Raw genomic sequence first — 20519 nt, forward strand, 5'->3', positions numbered from 1 at the left:
ACAGAGCCAAAAGTATAAAAAGAAAATGCAACGGAACGCAGTAAAGAGAACCTGGAAGGACTTACAGAGTTTGCTTTTATTTAACTTTAGGGACTAGCGCAAGCAATGTGCTTTTATACAATAGAAACTTACAGGTGGCTCGAATAGTACGACTTGGAAGGCGGAACGACTCTTCCTCCAGTAATTTCAAGAATCCTTGAACAAGAGTAAGCAAGGATGCCAATTTCTTCCCCGCTTTTCTCACTACGTGAACATTAAATCTCCCGAATTACGTTTCGCCTTCTCGCCGCGAAAAAGCTGAGGAAACGAATAGGCGAGTGTCGACACAGAAATGTACAAACGCGACTCGAGAACGTGTCAAAGGACTTTCCCTGAAACTGATAAAAATCCATAGAAATTTACATGCATCTTTACACACCCTAAAACCATAATTTTACATTAAAAAAAACACTAGACTAAAAAAATTACAAATTAAAAAGTGAATAAATACACCTAACGTTACATTATAATTTCCCTTAACTCCACTTATAAGCTGAATGTGACATTACGGAGTCAATGTAACTTTCCTGCAATTTATTGTGCCATCGAAACAACCAAAAATTAACTTTAAATTAACATTATAATTTTTATCAGCGTAGCAGGAAATAAAAGGAGTCATCCTCGCGACACGTCCTCCTTCTTCCTCTCATAGGCACATGACTTAGCATAGGACGCGTACGGATAAATGTTAATAGTACTCAATAATCAATAATCAATAATTAATAATTAATAATTAATAGCAAAAGAAACGCAATCGCTGATGGCGCGCGAGAGCCGAAAACTCAATGTACAAAAGGACCCGTTAAAAGACACAGCCTCGCGCTCGGTCCTTATATATATATATATATATTTATATATGTATTTATATGTATATAGGTAATCAGCGTTATTGCGAGTGTCGCACTATCGGAGCCTCGATAAAAATGATTCCGGACTTCGTCGAGTCGTGCAACACGTTCTAGAGTTCTTTACTCGAGCTTGGCTCCCGGAGGCATCGGTTATTAAATCGAGACCGATTAATAAATCCTTCAAATCCTAGAGCTCGACATCCTCGAGGAAAGAAATCAGCTCCCTCGATAACAAGCTGTAGCTCCTACCTACACATTTCGTACCCTTTTTTTGTTGCTCACTTATATTAAAATATAATGGTAGTTATTAAAATTATCAATAGTAGTAGCTCTTACGTGATAGCATCGTGTAATATTTTTTTATCTATATATATATATATATATACGTAGGTATGTATATATGTATATATGTATAATTAATCGGGAAAAGCGTATGCGCGCGCAGCTCCTCTGCGACGCGAGCACACGGATCCTGCTATCTTCTTCCTGGCCGTTTTTCTTGTCTCGTTTTCGCGTTTCTTTTTATTTACAACAGTGCATCCTATCGATGGCGTATTGCCTGCGTCCCCTTGCTTCTTGCCCGGTTCCCTTTTCGCCTCGGGAAGTCATTCTTCGTCGTTGCCAACGAGGTCGAACATAGGAGATATAGTGAGGAGGACTATAGGCGATGGATGAAACTTTTCCAGCACTAAAAGACTCGAAACAGGGTAACGATAAGCATTCGACTCGTCTAAAAGTGTAACTCCTAGCATACCGAAGAGAATCTTGAAATTTTTTCACCGTCTATACTCTTCCTCACTATATTCCCTATACCCGACCTCGCCGCGCCCTTCCACGACTCTTGTGCAGTTAAACACCTTCCCGACACAGCATCGCATCGCCAGACGGGACCAAAGCTTGGATATCGATGGGAATACTCGTTAATAATTAAATACATATCCCGCGAGGTCGTCCAGCGTCGCGGTGCCCGATTAAAAAAAAAAAAAAAAACTCGGAACTATCGACGTTAACACTAGTTGAACATTGAATAACCTCCCGGAAGTGCGTCAGGCGCGACGCGAACTTCTACCCGCGATCACCGGTTGCGATCAGGTCTCTGCAATGAAAACGAGAGGCTGCAGAACCCCACGAAAACCCCATAAAAGTTAGAAAAACGCCCAAACGTTGCACCTCGATCCCCGGGGGGAAAAAAAAAAACCCAAAAAACGTATGAAAACTTCACCGAACTGATTGGTAACTCCGTGACGCGCTTTATACCAATTGTCCGAGGTCCATATCAAAGAATAGTAAAACATATATAGAAAATCGCATCTAAGCGTTCCGCGCCTCCTATCGTCGAAATTCTTTTCCTTATTCTTGTCACTTTCCCCACCAGCGATAGACAGTAAAAGCCGGCCGTACATCCTACAATAGAAAACGGGCTAAGCGCCGTGAACTCTGCTCTAAGAACTGTGTCAAGCCGCCCGTTTCCGCTCCGCAAAGTCCCGGACTCGTTGGCCGAGAGAATTGACGAGTGGCAGTGGTGTGTACATTTCCGACACCCGACCATTAGGACATCCCCAGTTTCCCGGGTTTTCCCCGTCACGCATATCCATAGAAACGATCTACGATATACTCTCACGACTACTCTACGGATCGCGCGGAAGGAATGTACGCGGTTGCACCGGCCGCCATTTTCTTAAATCCACGAAAACGAGGGCTACACGCCGACCGTCATTTCGTAATTAAAAAAGAAGTGGCGGTTGCACCGGCCGGCATTTTTAACTCCACGTAAATGACGGTACACTGGCCGTTAATTTTTTCATATCCATGGAAAACGGGGAAGAAAGGGCTGGACAAAATGGCGGCCGGATGGTACTCCTTCGTCCGTCGAATTAGAAGAGTCGGGCTCGTCTCTTCAGCTCGTTGCGACGCCACAGAGGTTGTCGGTAAAACTCTGCTCGACTGAAGCCCAGGACCATCTGGAACTCCGCGTCGGAGAGGTGATGCTGAAACGTTAAGAGAAAACACGTGGTGGAGGTTACAAACGATTAGGCGCACCCAGGTTGGAGAAAAGGGGGAAGAGGTATTTTCACGGTAAAGGGTTGAGAAAAAAAATAAATAAAAAAACATAATCTTGATAAATGTTGCGACAGTCATTTGGAATAATGTATAGTTGCAACTTGATTCAACTATTGATCCACAGGCTCACCTCGAGGTTGCAACGATCTACGTCGGCCGGCAACCTGTAGTTGGTGATTATCAGCAAATGATAAGGATAGAGTTTCGGAGGTTCGCTGGGGGTCGCTCCCATATCCGGGAGGGATCGACGGACGTGGTGTCCACCATGGGATCCGACCACCGAGCCCAGTCCACCTGTGTATGTGGTTGATGAAGGCAGAATCCCGCCGTCATTCTGTGTCGACGTAACAATGCATTAATACACATACATACATACAACTATATTACACAAAATAAAAAAAAATTAAAAAAAAACAGCTCATCAGGAGTAAAGAATCATCGCCAAGTACACATATGTCTTGACCATCAAAACGATGGTGTTCGTATTAATTCCGTAAAACTTTATACAGACATGAAATTAAAAAAAAAAAATATTTCAGACGTAGAGAATCTTCGCCGAGTACATATTACATATATCGTCATAATTATTGTGTTAAATCTGAAATATTACCGTTTCTTTTGTATGTAAAAAAAATCCTTAAGTATGTACTTGGCGCGAAACTCTGCCGAATTTTCTCGAGGACTAAACTCGAGAGGACAATAAGAACAATAGAGATTTGACATCGTTACGAAACCACGAGAGTAGAGATGGCATTACACCACTCTACATATTTAGCTCTACAACCAGATAATACACTGTACACGTATCTACTCTTTACAGGAATGAACTAATTACTACTACCGAAATAAAACAAATTCGATGTAACTACTCTGGGGAAAATACAGGCAAGACATGGGATCAGGATGCAACGCACTCGGTTAATTGCGTTAATATGGTGAAATGCATCCGACAGAGGCGAAAGAAATAATAATAAAAAAAAAAAAACAATGACAATTGTAAGAGGTATGTACACGCAAAGTGGAATGCCGAAGAATTTACGCTGGCAAGCGTACATGCAAAAATATTCACAGCTATGTACAACGTTTTTTTATTTTTTTTTACTATTTAAGGGGGGGGGGTGAAAGTGGAATTTGAAGGGCTCATGACACTTTTCTCATAACTGGGTGTACCGAATCGCTTGAAACTTTACAACCTGAATATGGAGGGTGGAAGGAAGGTCCCTACACCCTTAAATTTTCATTCCTTCTAAATGAAACTTGTGAAATTCCGACATCTTTTCAGTGTAGGGACCTTCCTTATACCCTCCATATTCACGAGGTAAATTTCGAAGCGACTCGGAACACCCGGTTAGGGGAAAAGTGGAAGAAACGAGACCTCTCCGACGCCACTTTCCCACCGCCTTAATCCTTTATTCTTCCAGGGTGTTCCTAGGATCGATTAGGCGGTAAAGGTGCAATCACAAGCTTACAAACCATGCTAATTCGCCGGGAGTAGTAGGGGGCTGTGGTACATACCAATGCCCGCCGGTCCACATCCGTGATGCTGCCTGCAGATACTAAATTGTTGTTTTGGGGAAAAAAAAGGGAGAAGAAAAACCAGGTCAAACCGTATCGTACATGATCAGTGTCACTTTAAAGATAGAGACCTCTGCGACTGCCCTCTCAGCCTCCTTTTCTACCGCAATTAAATGCAAAAGTGTTGTCGACGAAAATCCAAAATTCTCATTTTTGTTACACCTTGGAACGCTAAATTTGCTCTCGAGAAAAAAGAAAAATTAAAAAATCTGTTTCAGGCCCATCGAGGCAGAGATCGACAGGTGCAGGATCGCAGGATCGGCAATTTGGAATAAATCGATCCGCGGTTTCGATTTTTTTATGCATTATTTCGAGCGATTGATGTATAATTGTTTAGATGTCGCCGAGGATAGAGAGTTTCACGCCAAGTACATACGTGTGCGGATGTGCATATTAAAATACATTGGCTACCCTTCTCTCCTCGGAGCGTTAATTATACGTCTAAAAAAAAATCTAGAATATTTTTAATAACCTCAATTTTATAATCAATCACTCGAAGGTGGAAAATAAAATCGAGACCGTGACTCGATCGAAGTCTAGAGAGCATCTCACAGACTCCGACATGTAGAGCTGCCAGTCAAGATCTGGAGCATTGTCGAACAAGAACAAGCGACAATGACGGTGCGACGTCTCGTTAGCAGCAAATATTAGTAAATGCATGCTGGGCTTAAAAATAAAAAAAAATAAAAATAAGAAAAACGCAAAAAAAGTCGACGTGTACACTGAGAAAAATAGATTAGTTGCCCGAGTCATACATAATTGCAAGAGTGACATTTCTTTAAACATATTCTATCGCAGGATTTCATTGTCGTAATTTCTTCGAGTCAACCAACAATGTTCTTTCTCAGTGTAAACAAAGGTCGATTGTCAGCGAAGGAGTCGAAGGTGTAAATCAAATCTCTTCTCGAGGTATTGGAAACCTCCGAATCGTTTTTTACTCTCTTATTATGCTGGGGAAAAATCGGGCCAGGTCGTGGATGCTCTCAGCGGAGACTTTCTCAGAGCCATTCGCCTCGTTACTCACTGTCGGATTTTCCTGAGGAGAAGTCGGTGCTATGAGTCTTGTCGCCCATTCCGCTGAAGGAGTAGTCAACCTGGATGACAAAGAAAATTCGATGAGTATCCGGCGCCTCCAATAATCTCTCATTAAGGCGACGAAAAACGAGTATCTCCATCGTACATTCTACATTACCTCCGATCCAGATATACCGAATCGTTAACAATTTCACCACGTCACATAGACACCCTAAAAAAAAATCCCGACACGGATGAAATCCCACTTTTCTAAAGAATCCAAAAATTCTCAATGGAAGGGAATTTTTTTAATTAAGATTCCATACTGTCGCGACCTTCCCCAAGGTGTCCACGTTAACGCGTTAGATTTTCAAGCGATTCGGTCCATCCAGCTCGGAGAAAAGTGGAATACGAGTACCTGAGAATGCGCCCGTTTCGCGTCGCCATAACCTCTACGGAATTCGAAAAGAGAGATTTGAAAAAAAAAAAAACCATGAAATAAATTGAAGAGGGAACAAAAAAAAAAGAGAAGTGAAACGCGCTGCAGGGGGTCCTCTTATCAGAGGCCTCTTGCGCTGCAGCTGGTCAAGACTTACGGGGAGAGCAGAAACCGAACCGCCGGTCGACGAGAAGGTGTGACTTCGCGGTGCCAGGCCGTATCCCGGTTTTGGGACGGTCCGAAGGGAGCTCACAACTGGTCGTCAAATGTCAGAATCGAAGAGGAGTTAAACTTGATTAATTGTCAGGTGCCGACGAGAGAGAGCTCGCTATCTCATTCCCATACGGATGCCCCACGTTCGCAATTTTTCTTCACTTTTAAATTCCCTTGGCATTTACATGGGAAACTGTATCTCGAGAGCCGTGCTCTGGCCATGGCGCGCAGCTGTCAGACGCGACCGGTCGGCAGCTGTCAAACGCGCGCCACGTGGTCGAACAGCTGATAGACGCGCGCGCCACGTGGTCGCTCGACAGTGTTGCCAGAGTGAGAGAAGGAATTAAAAAAAAAAATCCGAATGAATTTTCCCTCGTTTGGAAGTGGACTGAAAGATGAGGAACTTTTAAAGGATGCCTGTTAAATATTAATTCCGAAAATTTCCAGAACGTCGACCTGGCAATACCGTCGATCAGCTGACCGCGTCACGTGACGTCGCTGTCGATCAGCTGATCGCGCCAATCGGTGGCGATCGATTAACAGCTGATCGGTCGTTCTCTTCGCTTTAATCCTTCCCTTTGGGAGTTTCCGCCGCGTGTACGACCAGCACCCGTGTAAGTTCGCAGAGGAGTTATCGGGGAACTTATCAAGACTACGAGGCCTTACGTGGTGGCAACATAACCTCACTCCTCCAGCCTGACTCGACTGGATCTATTTATTTTCAATCTAAGGGTAGAGAAGAATTTCAAAAGTGCTTTCTGCCGAGGGAGGACGAGTTGCAGACCACGTTAGACCTGCTGCGGAGCTATCGGACTCACCGACTGATAGTGCCTAGAGGCGGTTGGAAGGGTGAACGCTCGTTGAGTACCAAGGGGCGGATAGTTTCTGGGAGCCGGGGAACGAGCCGAAGACCTCCCAGCTGCCGCCCGCGCAAACACAACACAAACACAAAAACACAAATAGAGACACGATGGTTTTACGATCGGTAATGCAGGTGACCAAACCCGGGCCCTCGACGTTGGAAGACGAAGAGGAGAAAATGAAAGAGTACGCACTCAAAGGAACACACGGATGCATGGAAAGAGGTGAAGAGAGTCACGAGAAACCCTTAGGTGTCTTCCAACATTGCTGGACCGAGTTCTCAAGGAATCATGACGGCGATGGGATGTACTTCGAGGCAACCTGTAGTGTTTCCGATGAGTCGAACCACCACGTCATACCTCGTGCAACGTGCAACAGCATAGCAAAGTGTGCCTGCGAGTGCATCGCATCACCCAGGAAAAATCCCTGTTACCTCTGACGTTGTTAAACTCGACACGAGAAATTGAAAAATAACTTACATAATTCCCCTGGTCCCCCATCGGACAAATATCGGAACACAAAATGTATATACAGAAATAAACGAAAGAGAGTGTATGTACAGAAATAAAAATACACGGTCCAACCTCTCTTAACGTGGTCGAAATTTTTCCTCCCCGATAATGATTAAGCAAATAGGTACTAAAGCGTGCATGCAAAGGATACATCACCTGAGACCTGTAACCGTTTGGCTTCGGGTGCTAGGCCACAAAAATCGAGATCGGGTGAGTCGACCCATCCCTACTTCTGATTTCTTTCTCTAAGGCCGACGAGAGCACCGACCCTCCGCGGACACTCAAACTCTAAGTAATTAAACCGTTGCCTGCTATGCGAGATGCCAAATAATCTCTCTCGTCCCTATTAACTCCACGTACGTGCACCAGAGGTACGTGTCGACGGCCTTCCTCGTCCCTTTTATTTTACCCTGTGCAGAAAGCACGCCACGCTTTCGAGAACGCGCAGCCGAACGCCGACACCCGCTCGACGGCAGAGTGAAATATGTCAAGAGTGTTATGTGCGAACGTGTGGACATGTATGAGATGACATATACACGCTCGTGTTAATAGACAACGCGATGAGAGTTATGCGACCCACCATTGTAGGCCGGCCCTACGCTCGACCTGCAGCTGATGCCGTCGTCGTCCTCCCAGGGCTTCGCGTGGTCGATGTTCCTGGAGGGCGCTGCAACAGGTAAAGATATGAAATGACGTATTAAATAAATTAAAATATGGGAATAAGAACCGATGATTAAATTCTTTGGGAATTTATGAGAGTTTAAAAGTATTATCGACAATTACAGGAAACTTACAAGCACCGACTGGGCTTTCGTAGCGCAATCTGTAGGTCGGCTCTCGAGCGGCAGATGGCGTCCTCGACGCGTTCCTGGGGTCGACGTTGGCAGCCTTGTGTCGCAGGTTCTCCCGGTCCTTCTCCCGGTCCTGTAGGAACACTTTAGCGATGCCCGTGTCGATCTTGCTCAACTCATCTCGCTCCTTTTTCAGCTTCTGTTCGGCCTCCTGGATATACGCCTGATTATCCACGACGTCCTCGTCGTCCGAGGTCGACACGCCCTGAAGGGAGTTTCCAGGAATTCATCGAAGAGAATCGAAGAGGGTTTTAATTGGGATAATGTTCTTAAGGAAGCGAAATTATGAACCTTATGAGTTAAATTAAGATAGAGTTAATTTCTCCAGGTACCTTGTATGTGCCGGACCATCTTCTACGTCGTTCGGGATCGGTGTAAGGATAAGGAGGGGCAGGAAAATCGTCCCTCTCGATCGGAGGCTGTGCTCCCGGGGGAGGTTTCATCGCATCCGGATAATGTGCCAATTCGATAGGCTCGTCGTTGTCGACCTGGCTCCCCGCTGCCGGGGATTTCGGCCTCGTGTCGCTTAAAGAGTCCACCATGGCTCTCATTCCTGACCGGCTGCTGCGTCCTCCACTGCTCCTTATCGAGCGCGACGCTGCGGATAATAGGTCTTATCAGAGGAATTAAATCACGGCTCTGTATACTCGAGATCATGAATACACCCCCTGGCCCAGAATAAAAATAAAAATATTTTTATATTATATTCAAGCTACATGAGGAACTCGAAGACTCACAGCTCGGTCTATGGAAATGAGGACTGGTCGGCGGTTTGTCGTAAGGCTGAATAGGACGTTTCAGATACCCCTGTGTTGGCGTCTCCGTAAGGTAAGAGTAAGTGTAAATCCTGGAGACATCCTCGATTCCACCCCGTCCATATTCCCGCAGAGTGAGTCCAGGACTGCCGGATCTTGCAGAGTAGTACTAAGAAATATTCGATATTAATCACGCGTTTTTGCTCTCAGATCGCAACCGCCTCTTCAAAAGGCCCGCCATCGCGCGGCAGCGAAAACGAATTTTCAACTCGTGATAACCTCGTCTCCACGTTTATAATCCGGTATGAAGAGCTCACCCGATACATTTTCAGAATATTTAACATCATTTTGTATTGTATTCCGATGGCAAATAGCATTTCTTTTGCGAAATATCGGGCAAAAGTTTGGCGCCGTGTTCTCGCCTCGGCGAGACTTGAAATCCAAAATGGCGGACATGGCGTCGCTCGGCCGTTATAAAAGTACGCAGAAATTTCCGGTGTTTTTGACGTTCCGCGCGATTATCGGGCCTCCGGAAGGGTCTCTTAAGGTAGAAAAAATTCGAATCCCTCCCTGAGGGACTCGAAGGTCCATGAATTTCGGATAAATAGGCTCTGGTGGCATACCTTGCGACTCAGGCTGCTGAAAGGGCTGCCCAGCGATCCATTCAGGCTTGGCGTGCGTGACCGCATTGAAAACTATACACAATGACCGTGCAAATAAAAAAACGAGAAAACAGGTAAATGAGAGTCGCAAAAGAAGCGGCCGCGGACTCGGCTCAGGCGAGACTTAAATAATTACCAGAAAAAAATATCGGAAATAATCGGCAAAGGAGAGCGATAAAAAAAAATTGAGAATACAAGGCGTGCGATAAGGGAAAACTTGGACGAGGGAGAGGGCCCTCTATGATCCCGGGAATTAATATTTAAAAAGCCATCCTCCCCCTTCGGCGCAAAATCAAAACGCAGCTGTACACAATACTACACCGAGTACCCAACGATAGGGATGATAAAAATATCGTTTTTTCAATTTCCGTTGATTAATTAAATATAAATAAAGGCGGAGTGCGGCTAGACGTTAGCTAGAGATGTCGGTCGACGGCCCCGGGTATTCGATTTAGTAGTTTAGAAATTTATTTAGTGTTTTTAAATTGAGAGCGGTATTGCCGAAGTGGAAGTGGACATCGTGTCGTCATCCTGGGGACGTCGCCGGTATGCACGACATCGAAATTATACAATCAGAGCAAGCACCAAATACGAGGCTCAAGGAGGCTCAAGCCTAAATGCGTTTATGTACAAATGCGACTAATCTGCGGGGGTGCGCAATTGTTTCCTGCCTTTTTACAGGGCAGGTCGCCTCCCTAGTCTCGCCGGGTTCGCCCTGACCGGGATGAAGCGGAAGAAAAGCGAGAGAGATTTCCTCGATTAGGTCGATTGGATCGATCGGATCAATTGGATCGATCGGATCAATTGGATCGATCGGGACGAACAGGTCGAGTCGCTGGATCGGCGCGATCAGTTTGATCAGGTCGATTCGATCCGAGGAATCCGATCGATCAGTTAAATCCGGTTGACTCGGCACGATCGGATTGATCAGGTTGATCAGTTTAATCGGGTCGATCAACTCGATCAACTCTAACCGCTCGATCGGCACGGTTAAACCCAGCTTCCAGAACTCGGGTTAACCGGAGTTTAATTGATTTACAGCAGGTTGAACCGGTTAAACCTCGGTTAACCCGAGTTGTCCAACCGGGCCTAATTGGATTTGTCCGATCCACTCGACCAGGACGATCGATTCGATCGATTCGATCAACCCGGTATCTCCTCGGCATTCGGAGTGCCCTTACTTGCATCTCCGAAGCGCTGCTGGAGATGCGCTCGGACTCTCGGTGCCGGGGCGTGTGGGCATCCCCGTGCCCATTGACGATGCCATTCGACCCGGTAGGCCCTGGGCCGCAACGAGGGTGCCAGATGGCCGCACCCTGCAGGTACATCTCCTCGCCGTCCCCGAAGGGGTCTCCGCATTTTGTGCACCTGGCGCAGGTGGGATGGAAGTGGTGGTTGTCTCCTGCTTGCAGCACTTTGCCGCTTATGTAGCGGCTGCAGTAGGCGCACTTCACCCCGAACTGCTTCTGGTAGTCCTTCTCGCAATAAGGCACCCCGTCTCTGAAAAAACGATACCCACCGAGTTTTATATCAAAATGCGGATTTAAATAAGCATGCGAAATTTTTCATGCGAATCTACTCGTACGCGATTTTTATCATGCGAATTTTTTCATGTGAATATACTCGCATGCGAATTTTTTCATGCGAGTCTACTCGCATGCGAAATTTTTCATGCGAATATACTCGCATGCGAATCTACTCGCATGCGAATTTTTTCATGCGCATATACTCGCATGCGAATTTTTCCATGCGAGTCTACTCGCATGCGAAATTTTTCATGCGAGTCTACTCGCATGCGAATCTACTCGTATGCGAATTTTTTTATGCGAATATACTCGCATGCGAATTTTTCCATGCGCATATACTCGCATGCGAATTTTTTCATGCGAGTCTACTCGCGTGCGAAATTTTTCACGTGAATCTACTCGTATGCGTGAATCGAGTCTCTGACCATGGAAGAGGGACAATCCGAACTCACTTTCCCATGTACTCGCCCTGGAGAACGGTGTCGCAGCTGTGGCACTTGAAGCACCAGACGTGCCATTGTCTGTCCAGGGCGACCAGGGCCTGACCATCTCGTAATTGTTGTCCACAACCTGCACAAGCTCCAGGGTCGGTCGAGGTGTCGCCCGTCGAGGTGGGGGCGCTGTTGCCCACCGGGGTGGACGTCTCCCTCGAGGGCATGCCGACGCACTTATGACAGAGCACTTGACCTGGGGAACACGCAAAAGATCAGCTCGATCGCCTCGATGAATCTCCAGTGACATCGGATCTCCAGGTCGGCGCCCCAGGTCGAGATCTCGATATCCTTATCACTACACCTTTGCGCCTTATCACCAACATCCAGCTGACTTAAATCATCCCGATAAAAAATCCCGATTAATTTCTAGCCCTTCGATCCTGATTATGACCGTGCGCTTATCAAGGAATTCTCTATCCCGGCTTCCCAGAGGAACTCCTCACCATGGACCAGCGTCACCTTGGTCCCTTGTCCCAGAAGAGGTTGTCTACATCTCCGACAATGAAAGCAGCTGGGATGAAATGCATGTTTCCCTCCAGCAGTGACCATGTCACCCTCGACATACTCCCCGCAACCGGTGCACTTGGTGCCCCATCGTTCGCGGTAGTCCTGAAAATTCGGCGGCGTTAGAAAATAATTAAATAATTAAATCCAGGGTTTTTCCAGCATCGAGAGAGGGCACTCACCTTCAGGCAGTAGTATGCACCCTCGTGGGTGAAAAATCCATTCTGCGCCAGGCACGAATTGCACTGGACGCACTTGAAGCAGCCTATGTGAAAGTATTTATTGTGCACTCGCAGCACCTCGCCGCTGCACTTCTTCTTGCAAGACTGGCAGATAGCCTTCCCTGAAAATCGAAGGAGAGAAAAAAAAAAATAGGTGAGACAAGTGAAAGTCGAAATTTAAGGTGAAAAGTGCATCCTAAAAAATGCAGAAAAACTAAGTCGCACAATTAAACACATTTCATAATTTTCATTCCGTGGCAAGATTTTAAGGATTTTCATCAATAAGACGAATTCTTATCGAAATATAAATTTACTAACAAAGAGGGGCGTCAATTTTTCGGCGACTGCAATTTTTTATATGAAAAAAAGAAATCACATCCAAGGGGTAAAAATTCGCTCGCTTTTGGAATCAAAGGCCCGACTGCTCTCTGCACTGCTTTCCCTTTTTCCTCAACTCTCCATGAATAAAACATGGCGGATTCCGATTACTCATGTCGGCGACACGTTGACAATGTCTTCCCACAAAATGGATCATCTCGTATGCGAGACACGTCCTCCTCAAATGCGACAGTTACACGTGTAATTAGGTCTGACGTGTAAGTTCCCCTCGTGTGAATCAAGGGTAACGAAAGAAAGAAAGAAAAAAAAAAAGAAGAAGCAGTACTTAGAACGACAAAAGTTCCTTACATAGAAAAAAAAAAGAAAAAAAAAAAGAAGACATTCATCACGCACTTAGACACGCACTGGCTAATCAAAGAAACCAGGTGAAGGCCTCTCCTAGAGTGCTTGGATTTTTATTACTCTCATTACGAAATAATAATTCCCATCGTTGCCTTGTAATCACAACCGATAAACGAAACACCCCTCCACCTTTTCTTTCTTTCTTGTCAAGTCGACCGAGTCCTCTCGAATGGCGAGAATTTTGGGATTCCTCGGGAAAAAAAAAAAATGGAAAAAAAATTGAAGAGGCTCCTAAAAATATTTCTATTTTTTTTTGCAAGTACTCTTTAGACCCTCTATTCATGTCCGATGTGTACCTCGAGCTCGCACGTGGGTTTGCATCGTCACCGGCCGACTTAAAAATACACTCTTGACATCATCGGCTTACATTGTGGACGTCATCGAGAAGACTTCTCGCCTTGAGAGAGAAAAAAAAAAGAATTCTTATACCTCTCGCCCTCACACTAAACTAATCGCTTCACTATTAAAAGATCCATTCTAATATTTCGAGAAGGCGCAAAAAAAAAATGAAAATTGAATGTCCACTTTCCTGGATTTTTGTTCTATAAGAAACTAACTGACGAATAGAAAGAAAGTGGAGGTAAAGAAACCCTAATTATTTTTTTTCCATGAAAAATAAAATGAAAAAAAAATTCTCCCAGACAAGGAGAATATCCCCCCTCTCACTCGCTTCCAAAAAGCCAAGAAAAAGTGATTCCAAAATCAATGCAAATCATGTATACCGCATTATATGTGAGAAGTGCATCCCTGTGCATGTCTGCAAGTGCATGCTCGGGAGTTAGTCATCCCGAAGCTTAAAGTTAGGCTTTCGAGAATTATCTCCCGTGGGTGGAGAGCGAGATGGGGAGAGAAAGAGAGAGGAGAGTGAAAAAGAGAGAAAGTCGGTGGTTTCGCGTTACGAGTTCCCTCGGTGAGTGCAGCGTGCAAGAATTCTGCATCCACCGATGCAATTCTGTCTCTCTCGCTCTCGTGGGCGAAAAGTCATGTACATCATATCACGTGTACGTGTGTCCTTAAACATACACCGTCACGACTGTACGCGCACATCCTAAGAAAAATAAATTCATGGGCCCAAAAATAAAAAAAAATTTTTTTTTTTTTTCGAACCGTTCCAAAGAAACATTTTGTTAATTCAAAGAATTAACTCAAATAGTCGCGTGCAATTAATCCCAGTGTTCATTTGCGTGAAATAATTATTTTTTGAATTAACGATATATTTCATCGGTTCAATTAAAATTTTTTTTTTCCCACAGTGTACGTGCTTGAGTATGAGTGTGCGCCCGTCATGCGTGTATGTATACGTTAATGCACGTAGATGTACATGATTATGTATACACGTGTGTACACGAAGACCTCGTCGACGACACATATTCCTGGCGATATGTTAATGCAATTCATAAAGTGGTCTAAATAGGATGTCATAAAGTGGGGTCAAACGCGACGACCCGGAGTACTCGTCCTCTCTCTCTCTCTCTCTCTCTTGAATGCGTTTTACGAGGCACGAGGGTCACCGAATATCGCGGCCTAGCCCTCGATTATCGAATAATTGCCAGAGATCGATCGGTCGGGTCAAAGGTGACCGAAACCTCTTCTTCGATTTTGTTTAAAGTACGATTCATGCCGATCAGCTGATCGGCATGAATCGCTTTATCTTTATCAATACATCTATCATAACAAAAATCGACAAAATTTCGTCGCCCTACCCAAATGTTGTACAATAACAATTGTATCGTCCTGCATGTCCGAATGAACAATCCTTAAAAATGTCGCTATCAATTTTTTTTTTTTTTTCGTGTGACGTTTAAAGGGCCGACTTCATCGAGGCTCGGAATTCATCTTAGACATTTATTCTGCATTAACGATCCCCCCCCTTCAAGTACCGATTCAAGTAACGATTTCCCCGTAAGCATTAGGCCGCTCGCCGTTAGCTCGAGTCGTTAGGAGCGATAAACGACAAACGATAATCGCTCGACCCCTGGTGGCTCTTAACGACGAGTTTCCCTTTAACGGATAAGGATATACGAGAAGTATCTCAGATATTCGAGATATTTCAGATATTCAAGATATTTGAAATATTCGAGGCATTCCTCGCATTAAAGAAATTCCACCGATTCCAGACGCCCTAATTCGTTAATACTCAATTTCGAGCCCCTCTTAACGGCGTTACACTTATCCAGGCCCCGTTACTCTCGCCCTGATAACTCGATTAGCTCGCAAAGACAAATTGACCCCGTCGAGTCGCTAATGCAGGATCGCCGATAAAAAAAATATATATATACATACATACGCGTTTACATATATACCCATATATTTCGAGAGAATGCGCCTCTTGACTGTGCACACCTTAAATATAATTTCTTTCGCTGGTTGGATTTTTTTCTCTCGTAGAGAAATTTCGCAACGATAAAAAATCGAACCAGTGAAAGAGGTTACGAGGTACAAAGATTATTAATGACATTGTATATATATCCGGTTGTTTCGTGAAATTCCTACATTTGTATATATATTCCTCATTTCCGTAATTGTAAAATGCTATTTGCGCGGGGAAAGGAAGAAAAAAAAACACCCCCTCTTCATCCCCTCCTCGCTCACCCTTCTTCTTCTCTCCCGTTCCTTCCTTCCCGTTCCTCAGGGCGGAAGTGCCCTCGAGGCCGTTCCTCTTGGACCTCATGTCTTCCCTCGAGAGAGGGGCTGACGACTCCCAGCCCCGTGACCCAGTGGACAGTCTTGAAATCTCGAGAGGTCACCCCCCTCCCTTTTTTATTTCCTATTTATTTTCCTCGCCCTCGTGTCGCCGATATCACGCTTCATAAGGGAAGCGTCTCTTTCACGGGAATGAAAAAGAAAAGCAGAAGGGAAAAAATCGAAAACGGGAATTCCAAAGAGAGACGACCCTCCCCGCGCGACGGTCGAGCCGCGACTGCGGCGTCGCGCCGGTACGTCAGCTCCCTGCTACCCGCCGCGGGCGGGACCAGTGACGTCACCGGCGCGACCTTCGCCAGTTCTGACTAACGGCCCGAAAAAGCACGTTCATTAAACATTCAGCGTTGCGAAGTCCGAGAGACTTTTCCCTTAAGATCTGACAAAGAAAATGGACCCACGGGACAGGTTGAAAAATCCCGGGCATTTAAAACGAGTTTAAAGAAACCGTCCTCCTGGCCCATAAATTACGAATACTTTCCAAGTATCTACTCGGACTCTATTTAACCCTTTCGACATACGGGCGAAATTCATCAGGCCGTGCAAGCAACATTGGACCAAACGTCTACCGGTACCCAAAGGATTAATTATTCCTTTCGACAGGGTGACGTCACGTGACCTGGCGAGGTGTCCGTGATTTCCATTATCACCGACGACTTACAGTCTTTTTTTATCCTCCCTCTTTTTCAAGGTGTCACTCATATAAATCGCGCCCAGGCGAATTAAAATTCGCGCGCGATTACGCGGATCGTTAACTGCCGCCGGACAACGGCGATTACGCGGGAGAGCCTTCTCCCTCCATGTCGAATATGCATACGGGACGGGTTTTGCGTAACCGCGATTTTCAATTATACACACACGCACACCGCCGACGAGACGGCGGCGAAAGAAACGTGCACGCGCACGTGAGAGAGCGAGATGGAGGGGGAAGGAAAATGGCGGCGGGACTTTTCGACCGAGTCGAAAGTAAACAGCCGTAGGTCGAATTTGAATTTAATTTGAATTTAATTCGAGTAAAGTAAAGATAAAATGGACGATTGCATTGTCAAATTGCATTTTTTAGAGATTCCAAGGATATCCGCTTTCTGCGAGGTGGTTGGCCCACCGCTATAGTTTTATAATCGATCGATCGGCCAATTCGCGATTTTAAATTGGACCTCTTTCTTTTGGAGAATCGAAAATCGGTCTGGAAAACACATTCGACAGTCACGATCGAAGATACCCTCTCTCTCACTCGCGAATTCTCGGCCTAATCTTATCAGCCTCGTGCGACAGTCGATAACGCGCCTCGACATTACCCGGCTCGGGTTACATAACCTAAAACCCAAAGGTGCGCTCGCATCGTGACCGACCACACCGGTCTGAATTCAATCCGACACTTCTTATCTCTGTTAAAAAAAAATATATATATAGAAAAAAAAAGGAGAAAAGAAACAAATGTCGCGATATGAGGGAGGGAAATGCGAGCCCGAAGAATGGCCATTGTTTGATCAACTGTCGAAAGTGGAGGAGGAATAATTTAAGGAGTGACAGAGAATGAAATATATAACGAGTTCGTGGACGTATGGAGGAGTGGCGAAGGAGAAAATGAGAAATATTTTGTCTACATGGACAAGAAGTTAAACATGCAACGCGTTCTCGGGTTATCGGCGCGAAATTCGAGCGAAGAACTCAAAGAAACATATAACGAGAAAGCAATGATAAAATGAAAGCGTTCCTAAAAAAAAAAAACATGCAGTTCTCATAAATTCGCAGAGAATTTATTCACTGGTTATACTCTCGGTTATATTCCCAGTGTGATATAAAACTCGTAAAATAAAAATTCTAAGTACGAGAACGTATATAAGCGGAAGAGAGGGAGAGAGAGCGATAGAGGAAGCCGATGCAATTGCAGCTCGGCGAAAGGGCATCGAGGGCGATAAAGGCAATGACTTTTCTAGGGACTCGCCCAAGGAGGGGCGAGGGGGGGGGGGCGGAAAATCAATATCGACCGACACACCGGGCGAATTTGTCCAGAGCTGAGAAATTCCGCCGCTTTTCCGTATACCCTCGGTCGAGAAAACTCGTGATTCGGCGAATCCAAAATGGCGGAGCAACCGGCGTCGCTGATTGGCCGGCTCATAAATCGGCTGCTCTCTGATTGGCCGACCCCACGGACCCATGGGAAAGAGGCAAGCCCACGGACCACGGTTAAGCAAAATCCTCCACGTAACCTCCGTAGTTCTTTTTATTTTCTACAGTAAATTCTTAGGTATTTTATTTTAAAAATTTCACCGCGTAAAGTAAATTACACGAACGTGGGACTTTGTTTCCGCAGTTCCAGAAGTGGTGTATACCTTTGACCGCTTTGAAAAAGTGAGTACAGTCCCGCCATCTTTGTCGGGTGATTAGGTATTTCACTTGCATTTACGTGCTTTGTATTTTACGCAAAAAAAAAAAAAAAGAAAACTGGAATTACGCGTAACTGTTCAACCCTGTCCCCCACTTCTGATATTCTGGAGAATTGGCGAGAATAAAAGGGGGGATTTTTTTCCTTCCTTTTTCTCTTGCCGAGGGAAGCCCGCCGCCATTTTGGATTGCGTAGCTGTTTTGCAAAATCCGAGGGAAGGAGAAAGGAGGAATGCTTGTTAGTCTTCATAGGGATATCAAGATGATGGTTCAATCTTGTATGTAAGCTCACGATCGCATTTTTTACCGGGCAATGGGAAAGGGTTAAATTGTCGCGCGCGATTCGCGACGCGACAATGGGTCGGCTGCACGCGCGCGCGATCTCGCGGGGCGACTCGTCGATCGCATCCCATTTAAGTCCGACAATGGCCAGACGAGAGTATTATTCATCGAGCACGTTCGTGCACCGCTCGTTACATAATATAATGCGCGCCGACGCGCAAGTGCAACGAGGAATGGATTATAGCACGGGGCGCGGGTGGACCGGTGACATAACCTCCGACGTATCGCGTTACACGTTATTACATATTATTCCACATTACTACACCCCGTTACATATTGTTGCATATTCCAATCTTGTAAGACGCGATGACACAATCCCGTGAACTGTATAACCTTTCGTTCTCCAGGTTAACGGCACCCGAAGGCCCTCCTTAAGCAGTCGACGACTTGTGACGAGAAATTGTCATTCGTGGCCAGAAGCGTCGAGGAAGCTTGGCTTGACTTAATTGGAACCGATGCCAGGAAATCGTTCTCTCCAAGATATCTGGACTGGCGTTGTCTTCTTATCTACAAAGGCCCTCCATCTCTCTCCTTGTCTTATCGAACGTCGAGTGTCTAAGAATACACGAGTGATTCAAAGGGCAGACTTTTACAAATGCGTCTAATTTGTCCACCCGAGTAGGCGAGAGTTCTAATTAGGTGTGGACAAGCTGCGGAGAGACCAAAAGAATTCACCATCCTCTCTTCTGAAGCTAACGGCACTCTCCGATACCGTGTGCCAAAGTGCATTAGGCAGATAACAAGAAGTACCGAATTAATTTACTAGAGCGACGCTAAGAGAGCACCAAAGAGGGTGCATCTGAAAACCGTAAGGAATTCTTCAATGAAGATAAATAATTCAAGACTCACTGTGATTACAATTGATACATGCCATTCAACATTTACACTCAATGAAGGTTAATGATCATTCTCAATAAAGAATGAAACGAAACAAATAAAAAATGTAGACTTAACGTCAAGGAACAAGAATTCAACAAACTCAACATGAACCCTCGATTCTAAAGGCACACCGATTGAAAATTGTTAATCGGCTCAGGTCCGTTCCCCGATCTCAAAATGCAGGTCACGTTCAAAAAGCTGTACAGCGGTTCCCCTTTAATAAAATTGCGGAGAATCCCCCCGCCGACTTTAACCGGCACCCTGTTAAGGCTTCTAAATCCTCGAGCCGGCTATATTCGGTGTAAACGAGCAAAGTCATGGATCCTGAGTTCATGTGCGAGGAACAAGAGGGTTAACCGACTCTGGTTCTTCAGGTTGGCTCAGAATGCGGGTCACGCTCAAATAACGCGACCGCCGTTCCCCGTTGGGAAAAACGAGCATGAAAAACCGGCCCAGAAAACGTCAAACCGCGCGCGGATCCGCCTAATTATAGCGGACGCCTGCGGATAAGTTCTTCCTCGAAAACATCGGCCCGCCGTTCCTCGGAACGGAGGAATTCGAGGGCTCGGCTCATCCCCGATAAAATCGAGGCGAAAACGGGGAAGAATGGGCAAAGACGGGCGAAACGGGGCGAAAAGGGCGCGGGCGTGTCCGCAGTCGGGCAGTGTGTCGCGGAAGGGTCGTAACGCGACCCTCGGCCGCGCCGGCGGCGTTCGCGAGTCGACTCACCCATTTTCTCGAGCAGCTTCCGTGGTCCTGGCTGACGGGGCGCACCGAGTCAGACGGTCATATCCTCGAGGAACTCGCGATCCCGCACCGGCCGTCCGACGCCGCTCCCTGACCTCACTTAGAAAACCCCGAAAAACCGACGCGCCGTCTCCTCACGCCGAACGC

At 45.8% G+C, this 20519-nt stretch overlaps 1 protein-coding gene and 1 long non-coding RNA gene across 12 annotated transcripts; one reads left to right on the forward strand and one right to left on the reverse strand.

Annotated features, from left to right (window-relative positions):
- Positions 1–58: 58 nt before the first annotated feature.
- On the reverse strand, positions 59–20511 carry LOC105703655 (actin-binding LIM protein 2). 10 transcript variants are annotated; one of them, XM_012432189.2, is made up of 15 exons: positions 20355–20511; positions 12537–12697; positions 12294–12459; positions 11809–12043; positions 11012–11330; positions 9792–9863; positions 9151–9337; positions 8746–9011; positions 8357–8618; positions 8143–8229; positions 7008–7108; positions 5548–5617; positions 4422–4504; positions 3079–3282; positions 59–2875 (listed from the first exon to the last, which is right to left on the reverse strand). In XM_012432189.2, the coding sequence occupies exons 1-15, from the start codon at positions 20356–20358 to the stop codon at positions 2762–2764; spliced, it is 2331 nt and encodes a 776-aa protein (XP_012287612.1). In that variant the 5' UTR covers positions 20359–20511; the 3' UTR covers positions 59–2761. The 10 variants fall into 10 exon arrangements, 9 of the variants coding, with proteins under 9 accessions (XP_012287612.1, XP_012287610.1, XP_012287608.1 ...); XM_012432187.1 differs by lacking the exons at positions 7008–7108; positions 20355–20511 and adding exons at positions 6134–6231; positions 15909–16224 and having other exon boundaries at positions 4464–4504; XM_012432185.1 differs by lacking the exons at positions 7008–7108; positions 20355–20511 and adding exons at positions 6134–6231; positions 15909–16224.
- Positions 18476–19878, forward strand: LOC105703656. 2 transcript variants are annotated; one of them, XR_001104378.2, is made up of 2 exons: positions 18476–18686; positions 19094–19878. It is a non-coding gene; the product is annotated as an uncharacterized LOC105703656 (long non-coding RNA). The 2 variants fall into 2 exon arrangements; XR_001104377.2 differs by having other exon boundaries at positions 18476–18682.
- Positions 20512–20519: the final 8 nt, after the last annotated feature.

The sequence above is a fragment of the Orussus abietinus genome, unplaced genomic scaffold (genome assembly GCF_000612105.2).
Source record: "Orussus abietinus isolate OABI.00-Male unplaced genomic scaffold, Oabi_2.0 scaffold26, whole genome shotgun sequence".
In the NCBI taxonomy this organism is placed as follows: Eukaryota; Metazoa; Arthropoda; class Insecta; order Hymenoptera; family Orussidae; genus Orussus; species Orussus abietinus.

Bases quoted from the DNA above. Each gene is read 5' to 3' on its own strand.
- LOC105703655 (XM_012432183.1), bottom strand. From the start codon at position 15,987: ATGAGGTCCAAGAGGAACGGCCTCGAGGGCACTTCCGCCCTGAGGAAC. The intron at 12,698-15,908 runs GTGAGCGAGGAG...TTCGATTTTCAG, and splicing joins AACGGGAGAGAAGAAGAAGG to GGAAGGCTATCTGCCAGTCT. The intron at 9,012-9,150 runs GTGAGTCTTCGA...TATTATCCGCAG, and splicing joins TCATTTCCATAGACCGAGCT to CGTCGCGCTCGATAAGGAGC.